The 23,288-nt window shown below is 39.0% G+C and overlaps 1 protein-coding gene across 1 annotated transcript in view; it reads left to right on the top strand.

The window, feature by feature from the left end:
- The window catches only part of CPS1 (carbamoyl-phosphate synthase 1), a 168,560-nt gene that overhangs the window by 66,326 nt on the left and 78,946 nt on the right, over positions 1–23,288 (top strand). Inside the window, exons 20-21 of the mRNA XM_032233904.1 lie at positions 6,368–6,544; positions 9,030–9,148. Coding sequence (XP_032089795.1) covers positions 6,368–6,544; positions 9,030–9,148 — 296 coding nt within the window. The remainder of the gene's footprint in view (positions 1–6,367; positions 6,545–9,029; positions 9,149–23,288) is intronic.

Raw genomic sequence — 23,288 nt, 5'->3', positions numbered from 1 at the left:
TCAGTTCACAATGTATCAAGTATTATAGCAATAGCAATAGCAGTTAGACTTATATACCGCTTCATAGGGCTTTCAGCCCTCTCTAAGCGGTTTACAAAGTCAGCATATCGCCCCCACAGTCTGGGTCCTCATTTCACCCACCTCGGAAGGATGGAAGGCTGAGTCGACCCTGAGCCGGTGAGATTAGAACCGCTGAACTGCAGATAACAGCCAGCTGAAGTGGCCTGCAGTACTGCACCCTAACCACTGCGCCACAACGGCTCTATTATTTCAAGCAAAAGTGTAAAAACAGTATCCATTGGATTCATGAACGTTGCTTCGTAGTCAGGTTGCCAATTCTGGAGGACAAAATTCTGACACCTGTTTATATCAGGTGCAGAACCTGGAGAAATATTTATTTCTTATATATAAAGTTTTTATTTTTCATTTTCATAACATATAGCCACAGGTAGTATACTATTACATAACCAATATCGTATTATATTATTAACTGTTTACATCAATTCATCTTGCCATCAACTCCCAAAAACAATTATTGGCTCTTCTGCTCTCCATACACCATATTTGTACCTTATCCAACTCTTTTTTCTCCCTCTCTCCTCCTCCTCCCCACCTCCTTTCTTCCTTCTGTCGTCCTTCTCTTCTCTACTTCTCCTTCCTCTCTCCTTTCCACTCCTCTTTTCTCTCCTCCTCTTCGCCTCCCTGCCCTCTCTCCTATCCGTCTCTTCTTCTCTTACCTCTCTCCTCCACTTCACACTCCTCATTTACTTGTTGGTGCTTAAGCCCCCTCTACAGTTTTCCCTATGCCACTGTCAACCTCAGTAAAATCTTTTGTCTGTTTTGTATTTCCTTTTGTTGGGACACATCCCCACTTTTCAATTTTCCTTATACCACTGTCAAACTCAATGAAGTTTTTTGTCTGCTTTTTATTTTCCACTGTTTCTACCGCTTCATTATCCCTTCCCCTTCTTCCTTCACTACCTCCTTCAGTTCCTGCTTCCGAGTTCAACATTCTATTTAGACGTTTAATAATGTATGCATATTTTTTATAATTTCACGTAGTTCTTCAAATTCCCACTTTTCCATAATGTTGAGTTCCAAAGTTACAGTTAGTTATATAGTTCTTCTTTTGAGTTCTGGTCCATCTTAAATTTAGCTAGTTCAGCTGATGTGGAGAGGAAGGAAGGCAGGAGCCATCTTAATCTTTTGTTCTTCCTTAATGTCCAGTTCCAAAATTGCAGTTAGTTATACAGTTCTTATTTCAAAGTTCTGGTCCACCTTAAATTTAGCTCATTCAGCTAATGTAAAGAGGAAGAGAATTGGGAGCCATCTTGATCTTTTGCAGAGAGAAAAAACTTCGTATTCTCCCAGTTCTTGATTTTATTATTATTTTTCCCTTGTTGCCTTCCACCTCCCCGTTGGTTATAGTTGCTCAAAATATATTAATTGGAACAAACTTACATACAGCCAAATTCCAGTATGTTTCTCTTCACCTCCTGCTTTTCCAGGTTCTGATTTATGGCAATTGGTTAATTAAATCTTCCTGCTCAGAGTTTCGCATTCCATTCGCCACACAGGCAAGATTAGGTTATAAGTGAGAAAATAATGCTTTTTTCTTGATTTTTTTCCCATGTTACATCCCACCTCACATTAATTGGAGTTGCTTGAGATATGTTAGTTAGAAGAAATTTGAATGGATCAAATCTCCTCAGTATGTTTTGATTTTCATTTCAACCTCCTAATCTCTTTTAAAAACACAATCTTTTCAAATCCAAAACCAAATTTAGAGTTTGTATTTGAGTGGGTGTGTCACTTCTCTTCTTTCTCCTTTTCTGTCCAGATTTCTGTCCACACGCGTTTCAAGCAAATGGCTCTTTTTGGGCTAGTGGTTCAACCCTCCATTTTCCCCCTTCTTTCTTTCGTTTTGCTAAAATCCAAATCTGTCCATTAATATTATTTATTTTCTCAAGGTTCTTTGCCTTTTCCAAGTTCTGATTTATGACTGTGGGTTAATTAGATCTTCTTACTGGGCTTCCATCTCATCCTGAACGCTTCTGTTCAGTTGCTTTGGCTGGAAGCTAGCTTCTTGTGTAGCCATGTTGCATGCTGCTACCCCGACTCTGATTCAGAGAGCAAATCTCCGACCTACGAGGGACCTGTTGCACTCCCTCTGGGTCTGATGAGACGCCCCTTCTTCACCTCCCCCCCCAAGATCCAAAAAGGATCTTAGAATTGGTTTGTCAGACAGAGTTCATGTGAAACTCTTCAGAGCTCACACCCACCTCATCTGTCCAGCTGGAAAACTTCCGGTTGACTCCAAGAAACATTTATTTCCAAATATATTTTTTCCCCTTTTGGCAGCTTTTTAAATAAACCCTCCTTGAAAGTGATTTTCGCTAAAGTGGATATATCTAGGAAGTTCCACTCTCCTGGTTTCAGAGCTGGAGATTGTTTTTTTTCTCATTGTATTACCAAATTCCATTACAGTATATGGAAATATGAGTGAAGTTTTGCTTCCATATCTGTGACATTTTGTTGTATCTATAGTTCAAATTTCTTCTAATATGAGTCATATGCACATTCTTCTTTGGAGAAAGGTGAAGGCAGAAGCAGTAATTGAAGTTCCATTGTGGATTAATTTCACATTTATAACCAGCAGGTTATTAGGGACATAATTAAGAATACTTTCCTATCTTTCCCTGACTCTGAAAAAACTAATGCAATTTCCTTTTGCAAATTTCAGAACTAAAACATTTTCAGACTTTGAAATGTTGTCATTCAGTTCTATGCTATATCAAGTAAAACCAGTCTATTCATGAAATATTATCCCTGAAAAATGTGTAGTGTAATTGCTTTCTTCCAGCATTGTGTGTTTGGCTTTTCTTGTGACTAGATGGAAGACAAGAATGGAAAACGATATATTCAATTTTCAATGAACCTAGTATTGCTTCTATTTGGAGTGATAGTACATCTTGACATAATTCACACATTGATTTTAGCTAGTTCTATTCATGAACCCATGGCTTATTCAACAAAATTTGCTTAAAAATTACAGTGTGATGTATGAACCCAGCCACGATGTGAAGTCAGTTGCTATGTGACATGGCTGTGTGGGGAGCTGAGTTACTGTATATTATTAATGTGGCTATTGTGTGTGAGGAAGAGAGTTCCTGTTAACTTTTGAATTTAGCCAGGCTGTTGAGCACAGGGCAGGGATTAAAATATATATCAATTGTCCATTTGCATGACTTGTTTATCAGGATGGGGGAATTTTGAGTTTTATGGAGATCCCTAATCCAGGAATTTAATTTGTGCAAGTGCTTTAAACACCCAGGTACCACCATGTTACACCCCTTGCACCCCAGCGGCCTGCACTGGTTGCCGGTTGTCTTCCGGGTGCGATTCAAGGTACTAATTATGACCTTTAAAGCGCTCCATGGCTTAGGCCTAGGATACCTGCGAGACCACCTACTGCCACCAGTAGCCTCCCACCGTCCAGTGAGATCCCACAGAGTTGGCCTCCTCAGGGTGCCGTCGGCCAGACAGTGTCGGCTAGCGATCCCCAGGGGGAGAGCCTTCTCTGTGGGAGCCCCTTCCCTCTGGAATGAGCTGCCCCTGGAGCTTCGTATAATCCCCGACCTCCGGTCCTTCCGACGTGCCCTAAAAAGTTGGCTTTTCCAGCAAGCCAGCCTGGCCTGAACAAAACAAAATAAATTATTGATCATTGTTAATTTTAATTTGAATTAAAAAAATGTTATTGTCAATTCTAATTGGGTTCGTTTGGGATATTCTATTTAATTTTTTTTAAACTTTTGTATTATGTGTTTCTTTTAATGTTGTACGCCGCCCTGAGTCCTTGGGAGAAGGGCGGCATATAAATCTAATAAACCTAAACCTAAACCAGAGAAATCTGTCAGGTTTTGGTTAACTCTCTCCAATCCACTGTGTTGTGTACAGTATTTACTGTATGGTTAAAAGTCCCTTCCTTGTTCTAATCAAGTAGAGAATCTAAGAGAACCGGCATATCGACCTCCGCTTCCTTTTGCCTTGTGCAGGATCAGGGGAAATTAATAAAAAAAGCAGAACAAAACAGAAAAGGGTGAGATTGGTCTGCCATGGTGCCAAGCCTAATTATGCCACTGCAATGTTTTATTTTATTATATTAATTTTTGTTTCATTTTTTAAAAATTTATTTATTTATTTATTTATTTGTCTTGTATGCCGCCCACTCCCGGGGGACTCCGGGCGGCTCACAAAAGACAAGGGAAAGGGGAAAACGAGACAAAGACAACATATTAAAAACAAAACCAACATTCACAATTTCTGTGGAGGTAGATGTTTCTCAGCTCCCCCCAGCCTGCTGGAACAGCCAGGACTTGGTGGCTTTGCGGAAGGCCGGGAGGGTAGTAAGGGTCCGGATCTCAACAGGGAGCTCGTTCCAGAGGGCCAGAGCTGCAAAAGAGAAGGCTCTCCCCCGGGGAGTCACCAACCGACATTGGCTGGCAGATGGAATCCGGAGGAGACCCAACCTGTGCGATCTAATTGGTCTATGGGAGGTAATCAGCAGGAGGCGGTCTCTCAGGTACCCAGGTCCGATGCCATGTAGGGCTTTATAGGTATCGACCAGCACCTTGAAGTGGATTCGGAGACTAATAGGTAGTCAGTGCAGCTCGCGGAGGATAGGTGTAACGTGGGTGTACCTTGGTGCACCCACAATCGCTCGCACGGCTGCATTCTAGACTAATTGGAGTCTTCGAACACTCTTCAAGGGCAGCCCCATGTAGAGCGCATTACAATAATCCAGTCTAAATAAAATAAAAAAGTAAGCTTTCTTTGCAGTTTAGAGGATGTAACAATGACTCATGCTTAACTGTGTCAGTCGTCCTGGATCAACTAAGCATGCGTGAACTGCATTTGGAGTGCAATGTTCCCTTCCATGGTTTTTAAAAACAGGGCTGTATTTTATTAGAAAAACTGAGGAAAAAAATATTAACAATGTCAATCTCAACAAATGTAAGGAATTGAACTTAGTTTGCTCTGTCAGAGCCGAGGTGGCGCACTGGTTAAATGCAGCACTGCAGGCTACTTCAGTTGACTGCAGTTCTGCAGTTCGGCTGTTCAAATCCCACCAGGCTCAGGGTTGACTCAGCCTTCCATCCTTCCGAGGTGGGTAAAATGAGGACCCGGATTGTTGTTGGGGGCGATATGCTGACTCTGTAAACCGCTTAGAGAGGGCTGAAAGCCCTATGAAGCGGTATATAAGTCTAACTGCTTTTGCTATAGTTTGACCATAGGATTTGAAAAAAGAATAATTTCACCATAGGCTTCCTACAGTTTTCACCATAGGATCCTCATGAACTTTTATGACAGATTGATTTATTTCAATATTAAAAGGTGTATTTTTATTGTTATAGTGTTGGTGCTAACATGATGATGATGATTTGGATCTTGAAATCAGCCAAGAAATGAAGAGGGATAGAGAAGAGAGCAAAACTGTATTTGTTTCTAAATGAAAGCATTCAAAACCGCTGGCTTTTGCTCTCCTGTTCTTTTGAGGAAAAGTGTATACACTAGTGAAATGTTTGAACGTTGGTTTGAATTACCCAGTTAATTAATTGGGGTTGTGGGTGGGTAGCAGAGCATGTCTGAATGAATACAACCAAACCTACAAGCAGAAAATAGAGGTTACGGCTTCAGGTCCAAAAAGATAAGCAAAGTTTTACTAAGAATAAAGTTTACATGCTTCCAGAGAAAACCTGCGTCCAATTTATTCATGGTGGAGGAAAGGGGAAGATGGAAATAAGGAAATAAGAAACACTGTTCTTGTAGGAGAAAAAGCCTGAAAGTCTTCCCATTAGGAGAAGGAAAGTAGAGATTTTTAGGCCATTTTTATTCCTAATATCCTAGTTGGTCAATCAAGTATTAGGCGCAGCCTCAAAGCTGTTAAACTCTATCTCCAAAATTTTGCACTCTTCTTTCTTCAGTACATGTGTCTTTGCCTAGAAGTCACTCTGCCTTATGCTGTTTCTCCTAATTTATTTTTAAGGTGGCAACTTAGCAATAGCAATAGCAGTTAGACTTATTTACCGCTTCATAGGGCTTTCAGCCCTCTCTAAGCGTTTTACAGAGTCAGCATATCGCCCCCACAGCCTGGGTCCTCATTTCACCCACCTCGGAAGGATGAAAGGCTGAGTCAACCTTGAGCCGGTGAGATTAGAACCGCTGAACTGCAGATAGCAGTCAGCTGAAGTGGCCTGCAGTACTGCACCCTAACCACTGCACCACTTCGGCTCTTGATTTTTTCTTCTTCTTGAGAAATCTGAAACAGAATCTGTGCATGACCTTGCTGATACTTTCTTTATTCCAGGTTATGGCTGTTGGACGGACCTTTGAAGAGAGCTTCCAGAAGGCTTTAAGAATGTGCCACCCCTCCATTGATGGCTTCACATCATGCTTGCCAATGAATAAAGACTGGCCTGGTGAGGTGGATCTCAAAAGTGAATTATCTGAAGCCTCCAGCACACGAATGTATGCAGTGGCTAAGGTACTGAGAGAAGCAATTGAATTTTCATCTTGTCACTAGCTAAAAGATGAAGCATTGTTTTAACTGATAGACAGCATCAAGATAAAGATCAGCATCTTCCATGTTTTTTTTGTTAAACAAAGGTAATGCAATATTGAGTTACAGCATTTTCAGTGTGGCAGAATTCTTGTTTTAAAAGAGCAAACTATTGATGCCGAACAAGACCTTTGTTGAAATTATCTCATGGTATCAAAATCTCTAGTATTCTCAAGTGACCAAGAACGTAGGTAGTCTGGGTGGAAGCCTTTACATTAAATCCTTAATAATTAAGAAGCAGGAAGAAGAAGCTTGTGGTTAATTTTCTTTCCCTGAAATAGACCATTTTTCCGATTCCCCTAAGCCGTTATACAGTCTGTTTATAGCATCAACTTAAGAAGAATAGACACTGATTCTTCCAGAATATGGAATTATTCAAATATGTTTTATATTCTTTTCTGTTTTGACATTTCAGCTTTCTTTACTTGTTAAAATTCATCTAGACGGCTGGAACTTGCTGGTCAGAAATCTTTAACAATTGTTATGACACTTAAAGAATGAATTATTTATTCCCCTTGGTGCAATGCCACATTAAGTCCGTTTGCTAGGCTTCTCAAAAATCCTTTAACTCTCGCTTTTCTCAAAATCCAACATTTGGAGATGGAGAAGGAGTCTTGGCACTGAGCTTTGAAAAAAATGTAGTTACAATCTTTGTACCATGATGTTACTTTCCTATTTTTAAAAAGAGGTAATATAGAGATAGGACTAAACAATTGCAGAGTCACATTCAAATTACATGATTCATTACTACATATTATGTATTTGATAATGCTGATTGCTTCTTAAACTGCCAATACTAAAGCTGTGGAACTTAGATGTTAATTATACTTCTGGGGTATGCAACTTCAAGCTTGATGTAGAGATTTATATGAATAGATGCACAAAGGAAACTAGTTTACTATGAAAAAAATTAGCTAATACTTATTCCTTAGTGGGCATAAAGTCTGAATAATTAAGTCATATTTCTGTATAGTTTTTAATAGGCAACTATCTTTTTGTGTCTCAGATGGTCCGTGGTCCTTTTTTCCTGGAAAATAGTGTTTACATATTTATTGGTATCTTAAAATCCAATTCAAAAACTTATAAGTAAGCAACTTTGTATAATTTAAGTAGCTGCTATTATTCTTTTCCTTTTATTCCTTTATTAATTTGGCCAAAAGATGCTTTGTATGGATGCATGTATTTTCTCATTTGGAAGGAACCAATTGCTTCACTGGTCGTACAAGATTTCATGAGAAAGAAGAGATTGATATCAATAGGTTGTTTACATACCTGACTGATTGGGAAGAATGCTGTTGCTCTAGTGCCTAATTGTTTCAGTAGGGTCTCCTTGAAAATATAATATCATGATTGTCACATTTGTTTCTCTCAAGGAACATTTCCTACCTTGACAAATATGCCAACATTTTGAATCATCATCACAGAATCATGCCATATAAGTGCAGCTGGGCCATAATTAGATCTGTTGGTCTTCAGTGTTGCTAAAACACTTCTTTTAGTCCCCAGAAGGGCACTTTATATAGGATTCTTGAACTAGTGAACATGCTGTCCAACAAAGTTGGTCTTTTGCAATTGATCTTTTTATAAGGAACCACTGGGCTCCCTAGAACTTAGTTTGAATGTGTATTTGAAGAACAGTTTTGTGGAAGAAATCTAATTCTAATGAGATTTAAACTGGCTTGAACTGAATTTTCATGCCCATTCAATTGAGATGGGGAACTTTTGATTGATCATGTAAGCAAATTACTGAAGGTTAACACTGTTTCTCTACTTTTCAGCCAGATCCATGACAATAATCATAGGTTGGATTGGTTTTCATAAAGCTCATTCTTAAGGTTTCATGGAACCTCCAAATCTTCTAAGGCACAGGAAGACAATTCAACATTTTGTTTCAAAAGGAATATGAAGTCTTTGAACCTATTTAACTAATCTTTACTCCTTACATAATTCCAGCTTAAAAATAATAATAATAAAATATTAATAAGTGAAAACTATGCTGGGCTACAATTATGGTATGTAGGCCAGTTTGTATAGATTGAAAAGTTTGAAATGGGTTTTTGAATACAAATGAAACTTTTGAACACAATTTATAACATCGGGAATTAGGATAAAGAGTAGGCAATTTTAAAGGAAACTAGAGGGAATATTAAGCATGAAGAGTTTTTATTTCACTTTTTAAAAAGTGAAATAAAGTCAGAATTAAACTAGTTAAATTAACAGATGATATGGACCACAGTTAAAAAGCAATCAATATTTATAAACTATTGCTGAAAGTTCGATTTAGAAAGAGCTAAATTTCAGAATAGATTTGAGATAGAAATAACTACTAAATATTTTTATTCAACACAGTGTTCAGGAATAAGTCAGTTAATTCATGAAACCGTGACTAATCAACATTCCTTTCTGGTAGGCCTTGAATGAAAACTTCCCTGTAGATGATATCCATAGACTTACAGACATTGATAAATGGTTCATCTTTAAAATGCGTAATATCGTGAACACGGAGAAGAACTTAAAAGCTCTTGATAGGTAAGTCTATTAAGCTTCCTTTTAAAGACAGCCAGGTATGTTATATTGTATTACTCTGATGTCAGATAATTGCTTCTATGAAAGGGCTAATCAGCGAATATGCCTGCATATTTCCCCTCCCTCCTTTTTACATGGTGTACTAAGGGTGGTCATGGGACTACGACTATAAACACATGGTTGTTGCTCAGCGGACTGATTGAAATGCTGCTCCACTCTCCCCTCTTTTAGCAATCAGATTAACAGATTAACAGTGTTGATCATCTAGTCCAACCCCCCCCACCCCCCGCCAGCTCAAGCAGGAGACCCTACACCATTTCTGACAAATGGCAGCCCAATCTCTTCTTGAAGTCTCAAGTGATGAAACTCCCACAACTTCCGAAGGCAACTTCTGTTCCATTGGTTGATTGTTCTCACTGTCAGAAAGTTCCTCCTTATTTCTAGGTTGAATCTCTCCTTGGTCAGTTTCCATCTATTATTCCTTGCCTGGCCTTCAGGTGCTTTGGAAAATAGCTTGGCTCCCTCCTCTCTGTGGCAGCCCCTCAAATATTGGAAGACTGCTCTCATGTCTCCCCTGGTTCTTCTCTTCACTAGACTAGCCATGCCCAGTTCCTGCAACCGTTCTTCATATGTTTTTGTCTCCAGTCCCCTAACCATCCTGGTTGCTCTTCTCTGCACTTTTTTCAGATTCTTAACATCTTTTTTATAGTGTGGTGAACAAAACAGGATGCAGTACACTAGGTGTGGTCTTATTAGGGCTTTATAGAGTGGTATTAGTACCACACTTGATTTTGATTGAATCCCTCTGTTGATGCAATTTAGGATTGCATATTTTTTTTTGGCTGCTGCTACACACTGTTGGCTCCTATTTAGCTGGTTGTCCACTAAGATTCCAAGATCCCTCTCACAGTCACTGCTATTAAGCCTGGTTTCACCCAGTTTATATGTATCCTTTTGGTTTTTCTTACCTAATCCTCCTATTTGTATTACTCCACTGCCTTCTCTATTCACTATTTGCGATCACTCTTGATTTAGTCTCCATCCTGATGCTCTTCCATACTTATGTTTCCAGTAATGGAAAGTAACCTTCAGGTTTCTTCCCCATGTGATATAGAAAATTCTCTTCTCTTTGTGATGGAAAGCATGGCCATATTGATAGAGGTTCCGATATGGACATTAGTTCTGCAGGATCTTGTGGTTTTTATCAAAACCATGAAAGCAAGATCATGCCATCCCTCTTTCCCCATCACATGATATGATGGCCTGTTTTTATTATCCTGTGGATGACCTCAAGTAAATGACCACTCTAATCTAGGCCAGAGAAGCTGTCTAGATGAGCCCCTAGTCTGATATCTTAATCCTCTTGCCAAACCTTCTCTTTTGGGACAGCTAAAATTGAAGATGTGTTTAGATAGAAAATAGTATTGTTCTTCTTGAGCATGAATGCACAAGATACAATATAGTAGAGAGTGGAAAACCAAAGATTAAGACTGCCAGTCAGTGTTCTGCTCTGCTATTCCCTTCCCTTTTCTTTCTTGCATTTTATGAAGTCTACAGAGGGTGTTTACTGAATTATTGCCTGGATATTTAGGGCATTTTCCTTAACCTGGAGATGCCAATAAATTTTGGCAGCCACACGAGGGCACCAGAAACTCACATTCTATCAAATAATTAAATAAATACATTCCACTGTCAGGAAGGAACTTGGCAGAAGGTTTGAATTAGTGTTATGAAAAAAAAGGCTTTTCATCTAATCTTTGTTCTGCTCCTTTGACAATCGGTACATTTTTAATTGAGTAGTTTTCATTTTACTCAGAAAGTCAGCTGGAGCTTTAGCTAAGCTTAAGCAACGGTGGAAGAATAGTAGATAGATAATTTACCATGCACACATATCTCAGGTAATTTCCCCTTTAACTTCCATGTTTTGTTACACTGCCTTTCTGATTTCACTTAAAAGGAAATAGCCATATGCATTCAATTCCCCATATTTTTGATAAGTTCCATTTCTTTTGTTGGACGCCGTGATTGATTATAGTTAGCCTTTTTGTACAAACTTGGAACCATAAATGAATCAAAAAACAATTTGAGCTGTTTTTATTAATGTCTTTTCCATTGTGCTAGTCTATAAGATATATTTTAAGCAGAAATAATACTAATGCTATTTTCTACACTGGCGTCAGATGTAAGAAAATGAATGAACAATGAATAAAGTGCAAAATGTATGAACTAAACTAGGAAGGAGCAACCTTGGAGTAGTCAGCCAACTTGATGATTTCGGTCAGCCCTTTTGGCTCTCTCCTCAGTTGCTGTTGCTTAAATTTGATAGCACAATTTTATTAAACATTAATTCTTCTATAAAATGTTCAATTGCTTTCACGTTTTTGAAAAAAAAAATTCTCATGCTGTTACTCACATGTCCTTTATTGGTGCTAGCAGCGAAAGCCCACCATAAATATTCACAAACACTTCTGTATACTAATTTTGGATACACTTTTTCCATATCTGGACATTTTCCTGTAATATTTTGTCCATATTGTTGGCTGAGAATTATATTGCAAAACTCCGGAAGGTATGTATTTCAACATGTGCTTTTCCTTCATATCGGAAAGCACAAAAATCATATCTATAAAAATCTTCCTGCAATGAATTTCTTATCCATCCTTATTCTCAGCTCCATGGTGCAATAGAAGAGGCAAGAGAATAAAACACAGCATTGATGACTGAAATTAATAGGGTTTATGATGATCAGAGGCTAGAGGGAAGGAGGGAGGGAGGGAAGGAAGTAAGGAAGGAAGGAAGGAAGGAAGGAGGGAAGGAAGGAAAAGAAAAGTAAGAGGGCAGTATAGAGATATTCTTCTTCTTTTGACTATAGTTTGGCAGATTGCATTTTAGATTGCATTCAGGATTAATTTCTGTCCTTCCTTCTGTTGCTGCTTTGCAAAAAGCTTGGAGGAAAATCTGACAAGAACCCATTTATTTGGTTTTAAACCATAGTGATCCTTGGAGACATACACTCACCATCCACCATGGCTTATGTGGAGATAATAGTGTGAAGAGAGAAATATATTAATAAGGTCTTTGCATTAGAGCATTTACTGAAATGTAAAGTAAATGTGATTTCAATTTAGGAGAGATAGCACCTTGGCTAGCACTTTTACATTTAAATTATTGCCAAAGAAATTTAATGAAATTAATAAATTGGTTATGGCATTTTTGTGCTACCCTGGTGTCCTGCAGATTTCATTCACCATTCCAACCTTACTAATTTCATTTTGTACTATGTTCCCTGGAGAACCTTTTCAACATAAAAATAACTTATTGTAAGATAAACTTTCTTTTAGATATTTTTGCAATGTTGAAATTACTAGACTAGAGACACAATGGCAACTTCCTTACTCCTCGATCTACATCTCTGTTATCTGCAAAGTTCTTTCTTTTACCATTATTTATGTTTGCATTATAGAAGTGTCTAGAAACCTGGAACATGTAACTCTTTTTCTTTTTTTAATTTTGGCAACATGATTTGTTAGGCAGATGAAGATAATGAAGAGATTAAATATAATGAAATGAATTACAATAAGAAGAAAATGGATATTACACATATTGTACATGTTTGGCCTGTGCTATAGATGCTTGTTCAGTTATGGGTTTCTAGTTCACAGAAAATTGGCTAATCTCAGATGGTCAGTTTGTAATCTGTATCTCCTGGACCAAATCTATCCTTATCTGCTTATTTTCTTTTTTAAGGCAATTATACTCTGGAGGTGCACCAAAATACACAAAGTCACAGATTTTGTGTGAATCACTTGTCTGCCGACGCAAATATACGTTTCATTCTATGACACCATACATGTGTTCCACTAAGAAAAAAACTTGACTACCCCCTGGCCATATTGTGGAACAAAATTGTCTGTTGTATTTCATGCAACTATTGGAGAATAGAGCAATTATGACACATTTGAATGTCTATCTTTGATAGAAATTTGAAATATAAGTTTGGTATTATTGCTATACCGTCAGAAGAAAGCAAAGAGGTAACACATCGAGTGATTTTTTTCTCCTCCTGAGTGTGTGTGTATGTGTGTGTATGTTTGTGCGTGTATGCCTTTAGGAAAATGAGAAATGTATGTTTAGAATAGTTGATAATGTTTCCTCTCTGAGATTATAATATAAAAAGGGTAAATATGTGTAATAATTTGGAAGAGGCAAAGAAAGAGAACACAAATTCTATTTTCCGTCTCCTCTTAAATGGCTTTTCCTGGGAGATGACGGATTCTACCTGAACTCAATTGAAATGTATTTGGGACTAATGAGTATTTAAGTCATTCTGGACATAAAGTTTTAGAAGAATTGAATAGAACAGAATGAATAAGCTGGAAGGGACCTTGGAAGTCTTCTAGTCCAGCCCCCTGTTCAAGCAGGAGACCCTATACTCTTTCAGATAAGTGACTGTCTAGAGGCTTCTTAAGAACATCCAGTGATAGAACACCCACGATTTCTGGAGGCAACTTCTGTTCCTCTGGTTAATTGTCCTCACTGTTAGGAAGTTCCTCCTTAATTCCAAGTTGCTTCTCTCTTTGATTAGTTTCCAGCCATTGTTTCTCGTCCTGCACCCTCCGGTGCTTTGGAGAATAATTTGACCCCCCTCTTCTTTGCAGCAGCTTAAAGAAGACTGTTTAAAGAAGAAATATAAGTTTAAATCATCTCTAGAATTTTTCATCCATCTCCTGTTTGAAAATCACCAGTGAAGTAGGAGTCCATGTCTGTAATTGGGAGACAATTCCTTTGCTTAATCAACCCTTACAGTGAAGAAATCCCTCCAATATTCCGCCTGAATCTCCTCCAAAATCACATTTCTCTCAGTCTGTATTTGGCACACTTCCCTTATTTTAAAATTTTCTTCTTTCCTAATGCTACCAGCATAGCTAGGGATAGATGCTGCCTATTATCTCTATTTCTTAGACCCCCTCTACAAACATGATTTCTGAGAATTCTTCCTTGTAAAGCTGGTCTTAAAAGTTTCTGATTGGCTTTCAAAAATATTTGACTATGTTTTTCCATTCTCACTGATAAGAACTATTATAATTGGCTGCACAGTGAGCCAGATGTTTAAACTGGATTTGGCATTTTATCTACCTGTTGAGTGGACCTGAGATAGGCAAATGTAATTGTTTAATGGTGTTAAAGGTATCATCACAAGATGTAAGCTCTTTCAAGTAACCTTGCCCTTTGCAAATTGACTGATAGTGATTTTGTCGATTGCCGATCAACATTCAGGTGTGCTCCAGTTGTTTTGAAATTGCACTCTGGGCACCTATTACTATTGGTACCATCTTATCACACAGTCAAAGAGTGGCGGAAGCCTAATAAATAAAATCCTAACCAAGGAACTAAGAGTTATTAAGGTAGTCTCTGAGAATGGCAAAGAAAAAGAATAACTATGTGAATGTATACCTATAACTGTATGTAAGAGAATAAATGACAGTAAAAATATAAAACACAATTATAGGTAAATAATACTTGATCGTTAGTAGCTAAGTATAAATAAATATAGAATTGTACATAAAAATGGATAACGAAGAAGGAGATTATGAATGCAAGATAGAAATGTATAGAAGGGAAAACACTAACTGCAAAGAAACCGATTCGGAACTGCCGTATGATATACAATGGAACTTATTGTTCCTATGTTGTTTTTAAGTTATGTGGTTATTTTTGTTAATGTGTTTATGTGTTCTGTTGATGTGCTTATGTGTATAAAATTAATCAATCAATTAATTAATTAATTAAATAAATAAATAAATAAAAGAATAAATAAATAATAAATAAAAGAGCCGAGGTGGCGCAGTGGTTAGGGTGCAGTACTGCAGGCCACTTCAGCTGACTGTGATCTGCAGTTCAGCGGTTCAAATCTCACCGGCTCAAGGTCGACTCAGCCTTCCATCCTTCCGAGGTGGGTGAAATGAGGACCCAGACTGTGGGGGCAAGTTGCTGACTCAATTTGCTAAAAAATTTGTAAACCGCTTAGAGAGAGCTGATAGCCCTATGAAGCGGTATATAATTCAAATAAATAAATAAATAAATAAATAAATAAATAAATAAATAAATAAATAAATAAATAAAAGGTAGTCTCTGAGAATATAGGCAGTTCTAGCAGGGTTTTTTTCCCCCAAAGTCAGGGTGTTTGGTTCTGATAAGTTCAAAATTTCCAAATATTGAGGTTTTGTGCCAGTTGTAACATGTTCCTACAGAATGCCCTCTCACTTCCCCTTATGGAACGTTCTAGCTTTCTTGCTTTGATTTTTTTGGGATGCCAGATAGATTGATAGAGCTAATTGCCAAGCTTATTTCTCCTGGGAAAGGCCTCTCGTTTTTGGCTTCGTTGGTTTCAGGTTGGGTAGAGAAGATCAGCTCATGGTAGCTTTTCCTGGTCACCTTCTTCTTTGTAGCATAGTTATGCTGCTAGGATTATTTCTAGCATTGATTCGGTCAGCAGAGGCATCAGAAGCAGAGGGGTGCAGTGAGATCCACAGAGCAATAGTCAGGCAACAGGGAAGGAGGCTGGCATAGAGAAAGTGACATTAGTAGCTTTGTTTCCTTCTCTCTCTCTCTCTCTCTCTACTGAGATTGAACTGGTTCCAGTCATGCAGGATTTTAATAAAGCAGTTTGCAGAATTCTGATTGATTCATTGCATTAAAGTGGATTTCTGTTTCTATTCCCAAATTGACTTCAGCGTGGGATTGCTTTTTCAAAGGTTTGCCCAACTCTATTCTATATCTTGTTATGTGAGGAGAGGAAGCAATTGGTGTGTGTGTGTGTTTGTGTGTGTGTGTGTGCTAGGAGAATCGCTCAATGGGAAAGAGGTACTAGCTAGACAGAGAAGTTGATGCCTGTGTGCAAAAGATTATCAGAGGAAAAGAAGTCACAATGGGTTGGCCAGTTTTATATTTCTGGAGGATTAATGATGCAATTTTCATCTTCTTGGTTTTCCTTATTTTCTCATTTATGAACTAACTTTTGCACGGGGCATTTAGAACGTATCCTCGGCTGACTTAAAAGTAAGCAATCGTGGCAATGGTACAGGAGAAACCCCCCAGCCGATTCTGAATAATAATCCCAAAACATTGAGAGCACCACTTGAATACCATTGGCATTGACAGTCATCGTGAGTCAATTGCAAAAGGTCATCGCGAAGGATTCGATGGGTGGACAAAAGTGCCAAATCCTGTCTAAACTGATGACTGACTGTGTGTCCATAATAATATGTTTCTGCTGAACAGAACATCTGCTGAATATGCTTCTGTTTTCCAGGGTTTCAGGACTTCAATAATTTCCCCGCTACTAATTTGTCTTTATTCTTTTATGGCTGGGTTTATCTTTGGATGAGGCATTATTCCTCCTTTATCAACAAAAGAACACATTTTACACAGAACCTGTCAGTTAGAGCAATGGTCTCCAACCGTGGCAACTTTAAGACCTGTGGACTTCAACTCCCAGAGTTCCTCAGCCAGCAAAGCTGGCTGAGGAACTCTGGGAGTTGAAGTCCACAAGTCTTAAAGTTGCCAAGTTTGGAGACCACTAAATTAGAGGATCCTAATTTACTTAATTCAGATTTAAAAAAAAACAATAGGAAAAGGAAAAATGATGTTCTTGTTTTATTTATAGCTACTAGAGACGGGACAATTAATTCATCTCTTCTTCTGCTTCTCTTAAATTGTCCTGTAAATCAGACTGATGGTCAGGTAGCCAGGATTTAGCTATTCTCACCGGTTTAAAGGAGGGAAGCTTTGAACTATTGTAATCCTTGTTAAAATAATTTGTAGTACTATACAAATTCCTTGTAGCTGACATTTCCATGGCCGTTTGTAAATCTGAACTCTTAGGCCCTTATGGTTGCTCACTTTAGAATAAAGGAACTTGTTCTTTCCTTAAGGGCATGCCAAAGATGTCCCTTTGGGGTTGTGTGTGCTTTTTTGAATAAACTATGCAATCCTTTCAGAAATTAGAAGTAATGGAAAAATAGAAAGCAGTCTTCCAGTACTTGAAGGCTGTCACAGAGCAATAGCAATAGCAGTAGACTTATATACCGCTTCATAGGCCTTTCAGGCCTCTCTAAGCGGTTTACAGAGAGTCAGCATATTGCCCCCAACAATCTGGGTCCTCATTTTACCCACCTCGGAAGGATGGAAGGCTGAGTCAACCCTGAGCCGGTGAGATTTGAACCGCTGACCTGCTGATCTAGCAGTAGCCTGCAGTGCTGCATTTAACCACTGCGCCACCTTGGCTCTGAGAAGAGGTTTTTTTTGTTTGTTTGTTTATTATATTTATATGCCGCCCTTTTCCCCTGAAGGGGACTCAGGGCGGCTCACAACTCAAACCAGGAAAGGGGGATACAGACAAAAAATTAAAAACGACACATAACAATGCATAATTTAAACACACGACAGTCATACCATTCGAGACGGGGGCAACAGCTCTCTAGCCCCAGGCCTGTCGGAACAGCCAAGTTTTAAGGGCTTTGCGGAAGGCCTGGAGGGTGGTGAGGGTTCGAATCTCCACGGGGAGTTCGTTCCAGAGGGTCGGAGCAGCCACAGAGAAGGCCCTCCTCCGGGTAGTCGCCAGTCGACACTGGCCGGCGGATGGAATTCGGAGGAGGCCTAATCTGTGTGATCTAATCGGTCTAGTGGAGGTAATTGGCAGCAGGCGGTCTCTCAAGTACCCAGGTCCAATACCATGAAGGGTGTGGGTTGACCCATTCTCCAAAACATCTGAGAGCAGGACAAGAAATAATAGACGGAAGCTTAAGAAAGAGAGATCTCGCCTAGAACTAAGGAGAATTTTCATGTCAGGGAGAACAATTAGTCAGCGGAAGGGCCTGCTTCCAGAACCTGTGGGAGCTCCATCACCAGAGGTTTTGAAGAAGAGATTGGACAGCCATTTGTCCAGAATGGTATAGGGTCGTGATGGTGAACCTATCGCGCATGTGCCACAGGTGGCATGCTGAGCCCTTTGTCAGGGCACATGAGGCGCTGCCACGTCAGCAGGCCAGGACGCATATGCGTGCTGATCAGCTGACTTCGGCCTTCTTTTGAAGGCCATTTTTCACCCTCCGAGGTGGTGCAGTGGTTAGAGTGCAGCACTGCAGGCTACTTCAGCTGACTGCAGTTCTGCAGTTCGGCTGTTCAAATCTCACCGGCTCAAGGTTGACTCAGCCTTCCATCCTTCCGAGGTGGGTAAAATGAGGACCCGGATTGTTGTTGGGGGCGATATGCTGAGTCTGTAAACCGCTTAGAGAGGGCTGAAAGCCCTATGAAGCGGTATATAAGTCTAACTGCTATTGCTATTGCTATATTACACTATATTATATTCTAAGAGCCGAGGTGGTGCAGTGGGTAGAGTGCAGTACTGCAGGCCACTTCAGCTGACTGTTATCTGCAGTTCAGCAGTTCAAATCTCACCGGCTCAGGGTTGACTCAGCCTTCCATCCTTCTGAGGTGGGTGAAATGAGGACCCGGATTGTTGTTGGGGGCAATATGCTGACTCTGTAAACCGCTTAGAGAGGGTTGAAAGCCCTATGAAGCGGTATATAAGTCTAACTGCTATTGCTATTGCTATTCCCTGAAGCCTCCAAAGCATGAAAAACCGGCCCTATGGGCAAACCTTTCCCGAACTTCCAGGTTCCCCGTAGATCCGGTTTTTGCCCTCTGGAGGTTTCAGGGAAGCTCCTGAGGAGTCCAGAGGGCGTTGGGGGGGGCAGGAGGCTGTTTTCGCCCTCCCCAGGCTCCTAGAAAGCCTCTGGAGCCTGGGGAAGGTGAAAAAAAACAAGGCAAAAGCAGAAGTGGGTCGCTGATTGTATGCATGTGCTGGGGGCATGCACATAGCATTATGGGTGTGGCACACCAGCACATGACCCCCTGTGCTCCCCCCGCTTTTGGTAGGGCAGCCAAAAAAGGTTTGCCATCACTGGTATAAGGTCTCTTCCTCAAGGAGGGGAGTTGGACTAGAAAACCTTCAAGGTCCCTTCCAACTCTGTTATTCTGTGGTTCTATATCTACAAGACATTTTTAAAAAGGCTAGAAAAGTTTTTAACAGCGAGCCATTCTTTTCTTTTTTCAGCTCAGAACCATTGAAAATTCTCACAATTATGAAAATAATGCCCATGTTTCCTGCTATAAATAAATTGCAACAATTGGAGGATTATCATCAGGTTTTTGAGAAGAAATTGGCCATTTTTTGTCTGAAATGGCATAGGGGCTTGAGTAGGGGGTTGGACTAGAAGACCTCCAATGTCCCTTCCAACTCCGTTATTCTCTTATAGAGATAACAAAAAAGAGAAGGACTTCAAGTCTTTTGTTTTTATGTTTATTGTAATTTCAAATGAAATATAGCACAAGAAACAGAGACTGATCCCCACCCCCCAAGAAATGGAAAAATGCAAACACAGTTAGAAAAACTGAGAACTAATATCTATTTTCCACCTCTGAAACTATAGTCTGTCAGAAGAAGGAAGATCACTATAAAACATTATATTCTCAAATTCCTTTGATGTAGCTAGAGAGGCAGAAAGAAAGCTGCTGGTGGATAGAAATTTACTGCTAAGGATGAGCATATAATCCAAAATATTTTTGAACATTCCATTAATAATAGTTTACAGCCAAACTTAAACCAGTGATTTAATCAATAGGTTAAAATCCGTTTTATTTCCTATCTTCTGGTTACGTCAAACAAACCTGTAAAGGAGTTGTTTTCTGGTGGACTTTCCTTCTGCTGAGAAAGGGGCCTTGGTTTCAAAATTGCAAAAATAGCTGATCTGGTAAATGCATTTTAGATCTATGTTTACTCTGTGTCCAGGGAGATGGTTGAGATGGCATAAAATCTATCTGCGGGTAAACAAGTGTGACCAGCTTTTTAAAATACCGCTTTTCAGAGCAATTTTGTATATGTATTGCTTTACAAGTCTGGAGTGAAAAGTTCCTCCTTTCCTTAATATCACTGAGAAGTGATTTAATTATGTTTAGATTAATAAGATTAATATTTTATTTCAGATCTAAAAAAGATATAGAATAGCTTACTCTCATTATTAATTTATTTTAACTTAATTTTAAATCTGGGTGTCTGTGTGTACCTTTATATAATTGTCTGCCTGCCTGCCTGTCTGTCTGTCTGACTGTCTGTCTATCTATCTATCTATCTATCTATCTATCTATCTATCTATCTATCTATCTATCTATCTATCTATCTATCTATCATCTATCATCTATCTTCTATTCTATTTAATAGAAAATCAGTCATGGAGCGTTTAAACTCTTCTGTTTGAAGTTCCTGAAATTGATATTTGCATTAGTAGATTATCTTTGCTAAAGCACATCTATAATTCCTATTATCTTGCATTAGTTAGGATTCCAGCTTCTGTGACAACTATAATTATTAAGCTAGTGTTCCCTGACTTATTAAAATAAGTAGGTCAGTAAGTTGATAGATAGGTAGACAGACAGATTAAAAAAAATGAGTAGTAGTATAAAAGTGGTGATATACAGTATATGGAATGATTACTATGCCATATTTTTTCTTTCTAAATGGAATTTTTCCAGAGACTTTTTATGAGACTTGTATACTGTATACTGATGGGTGAAAGGACAATTTTAAAAAGAATGCAGTGCCTTTGGCCCTGTATGCTTTATCTTTAAAATGTCTGTAAAAGTGAGGTGCTGGGAAGCCTCTCCCAATGTCCTTTGAAGACAGAATGCCTTTACAGAGGACTGGATGCTGGGGGGTTCAGCTGGGCCTGTCCCCTCAAAGAACTTAGCAATAGCAATAGCAGTTAGACTTATATGCCGCTTCATAGGGCTTTCAGCCCTCTCTAAGCGGTTTACAGAGTCAGCATATCGCCCCCAACAACAATCCGGGTCCTCATTTTACCCACCTCGGAAGGATGGAAGGCTGAGTCAACCCTGAGCCGGTGAGATTTGAACAGCCGAACTGCAGAACTGCAGTCAGCTGAAGTAGCCTGCAGTGCTGCATTTAACCACTGCGCCACCTCGGCTCTTGAGAATATGTCTTTTTTAATTATTTATTTACTATCCAGGATCAAATCACAAAATGCAACACACCATTTACACATTCATATGTAACAATACATGCATATCTAAAAGGAAGAAATTCTCTAAAATAATAAAATATAGAAATTATTCCCAAATGAGTATGACTAGCATAAATTATCATGTATAAATGTATTGCCTCTTGCTATGGTGACATATTCTCTTTTATATTTTTGGTGCAACTTAAGTTATAACTCTACAATTGAGAGAGAGGGAGAGCGGGAGAGAGGGAGGAAGAGAGAGAGAGATCTACAGCAGTCCAAGAACAATAGCAATAGCAGTAGACTTATATACCGCTTCATAGGGCTTTCAGCCCTCTCTAAGCGGTTTACAGAGAGTCAGCATATTGCCCCCAACAATCTGGGTCCTCATTTTACCCACCTCGGAAGGATGGAAGGCTGAGTCAACCCTGAGCCGGTGAGATTTGAACCGCTGAACTGCTGATCTAGCAGTAGCCTGCAGTGCTGCATTTAACCACTGCGCCACCTCGGCTCTTGTATATGTGTATATTAATACTCTAATAGCTCTTGTATATTAACACTTTAATATGTGTTCCAATAATAGTAATAGCACTAGCAATAGCACTCAGACTTATATGCTGCTCCCTAGTGCTCTGCAGCACTTTTGAAGTAGTTTACAGAATCAGCATATTCAACAATCTGGGTCCTCATTTTACTTACCTCGGAAGGATGGAGGGCTGAGTCAACCTTGAGCCTGGTGGGATTTGAACTCCTGGCAGTGAGCAGTGAGTTAGACTGCAATACTGCATTTTAGCTACTGCGCCACCACGGCTCTAATTAAAAGGAAACCCTTGGGATTTTTTTTTATTAACTTATTAATTAACTTTAAAATTCTAATTACATAAAGAAATTTAAAGATTAGAGCATTGCTTAATTATCTCATTCAGCAATGGTACCTACCAAGATGAGCTTTCCATTGAATCATGTTGAGGGTTCAATTTAACTCTTTTCCTCCAATGTTTTCAGTCATGGGAGTCAAACAGAACCAAGCAATTCTGTTTCAAGAGACTATAGAACTACTTTGGGAAATAGAAGTATTTTTTTTAAAAACGAAACCTTTATTTCTCTATACAACTCCCCATATTGAAATAAACCCTCCAGTATGAAGTTTGCAAAGGTACAAAAATTGGAATGGAAACCCCAAGATTCAGACTCTTTGCAAGATGAAAACAGTAGAATGAAAGGAAGATCAAAGGATCATCAATAAATAATAGCTTTTTCAATCGGGTGTCACACTGCTTTGGGAAAAAAAAATCAATTCTATATCTGCAAATAAGAGAATAACGTACGATTCGTCAGAAGGCCCTTGCTGATATTCTTGCCTCTGTATAAAGGAGTCCCATCCGATGGAAATAATTTTTGTTTTAGTTCCAGAGAAGAAATAGCTGCTATGATTGCTATGAATGTGCTTCTGCTGTTTTACATATCTGGAAAATAGCAGGGACTATATAAAAGTAGCAGCATGTTTATTTATCTTAAAGAGAAAAAAACTACCTGCGTTGTTACGAAAAATCAATGCCAACCTGATGGCAGAGAATCAATTGATGTATATTTGTCACTTCACTTTGGGGATAATATCTCAATTTTGTAAATGTCCTAGGCTCAGGCACACAACTGTGTTCACCTGCACATGTCTGAAATACATTAACAAAAGGTTTTTCATGTTTGCCAATAAGCCTATAGCAGTGTTTCTCAACCTTGGTAACTTGAAGATGTCTGGACTTCAACTCCCAGAATTCCCCAGCCAGCATTCGCTGGCTGGGGAATTCTGGGAGTTGAAGTCCGGACATCTTCAAGTTGCCAAGGTTGAGAAACACTGGCCTATAGGCTTCAATCATATTGCCATCTGCAGCTTTATTTGCTGAGCTGAGCTATTCCTGAACCTAGGTACTTCCTTTTAAATCTAAACCTTAAAAATGGAACAAACAAAAATAAACCTCTGTTTTTATTCATCACTGAGATTATTTGTTAGCTGAAATTGAGATAATGTTAATGATAATTGAGACAATAATTTATTTTCAGTA

The sequence above is a fragment of the Thamnophis elegans genome, chromosome 1 (assembly GCF_009769535.1).
Source record: "Thamnophis elegans isolate rThaEle1 chromosome 1, rThaEle1.pri, whole genome shotgun sequence".
Taxonomy (NCBI): domain Eukaryota; kingdom Metazoa; phylum Chordata; class Lepidosauria; order Squamata; family Colubridae; genus Thamnophis; species Thamnophis elegans.
Note: the sequence above shows the minus strand (reverse complement) of the source record. Positions and strands in the feature narration are given on the sequence as shown.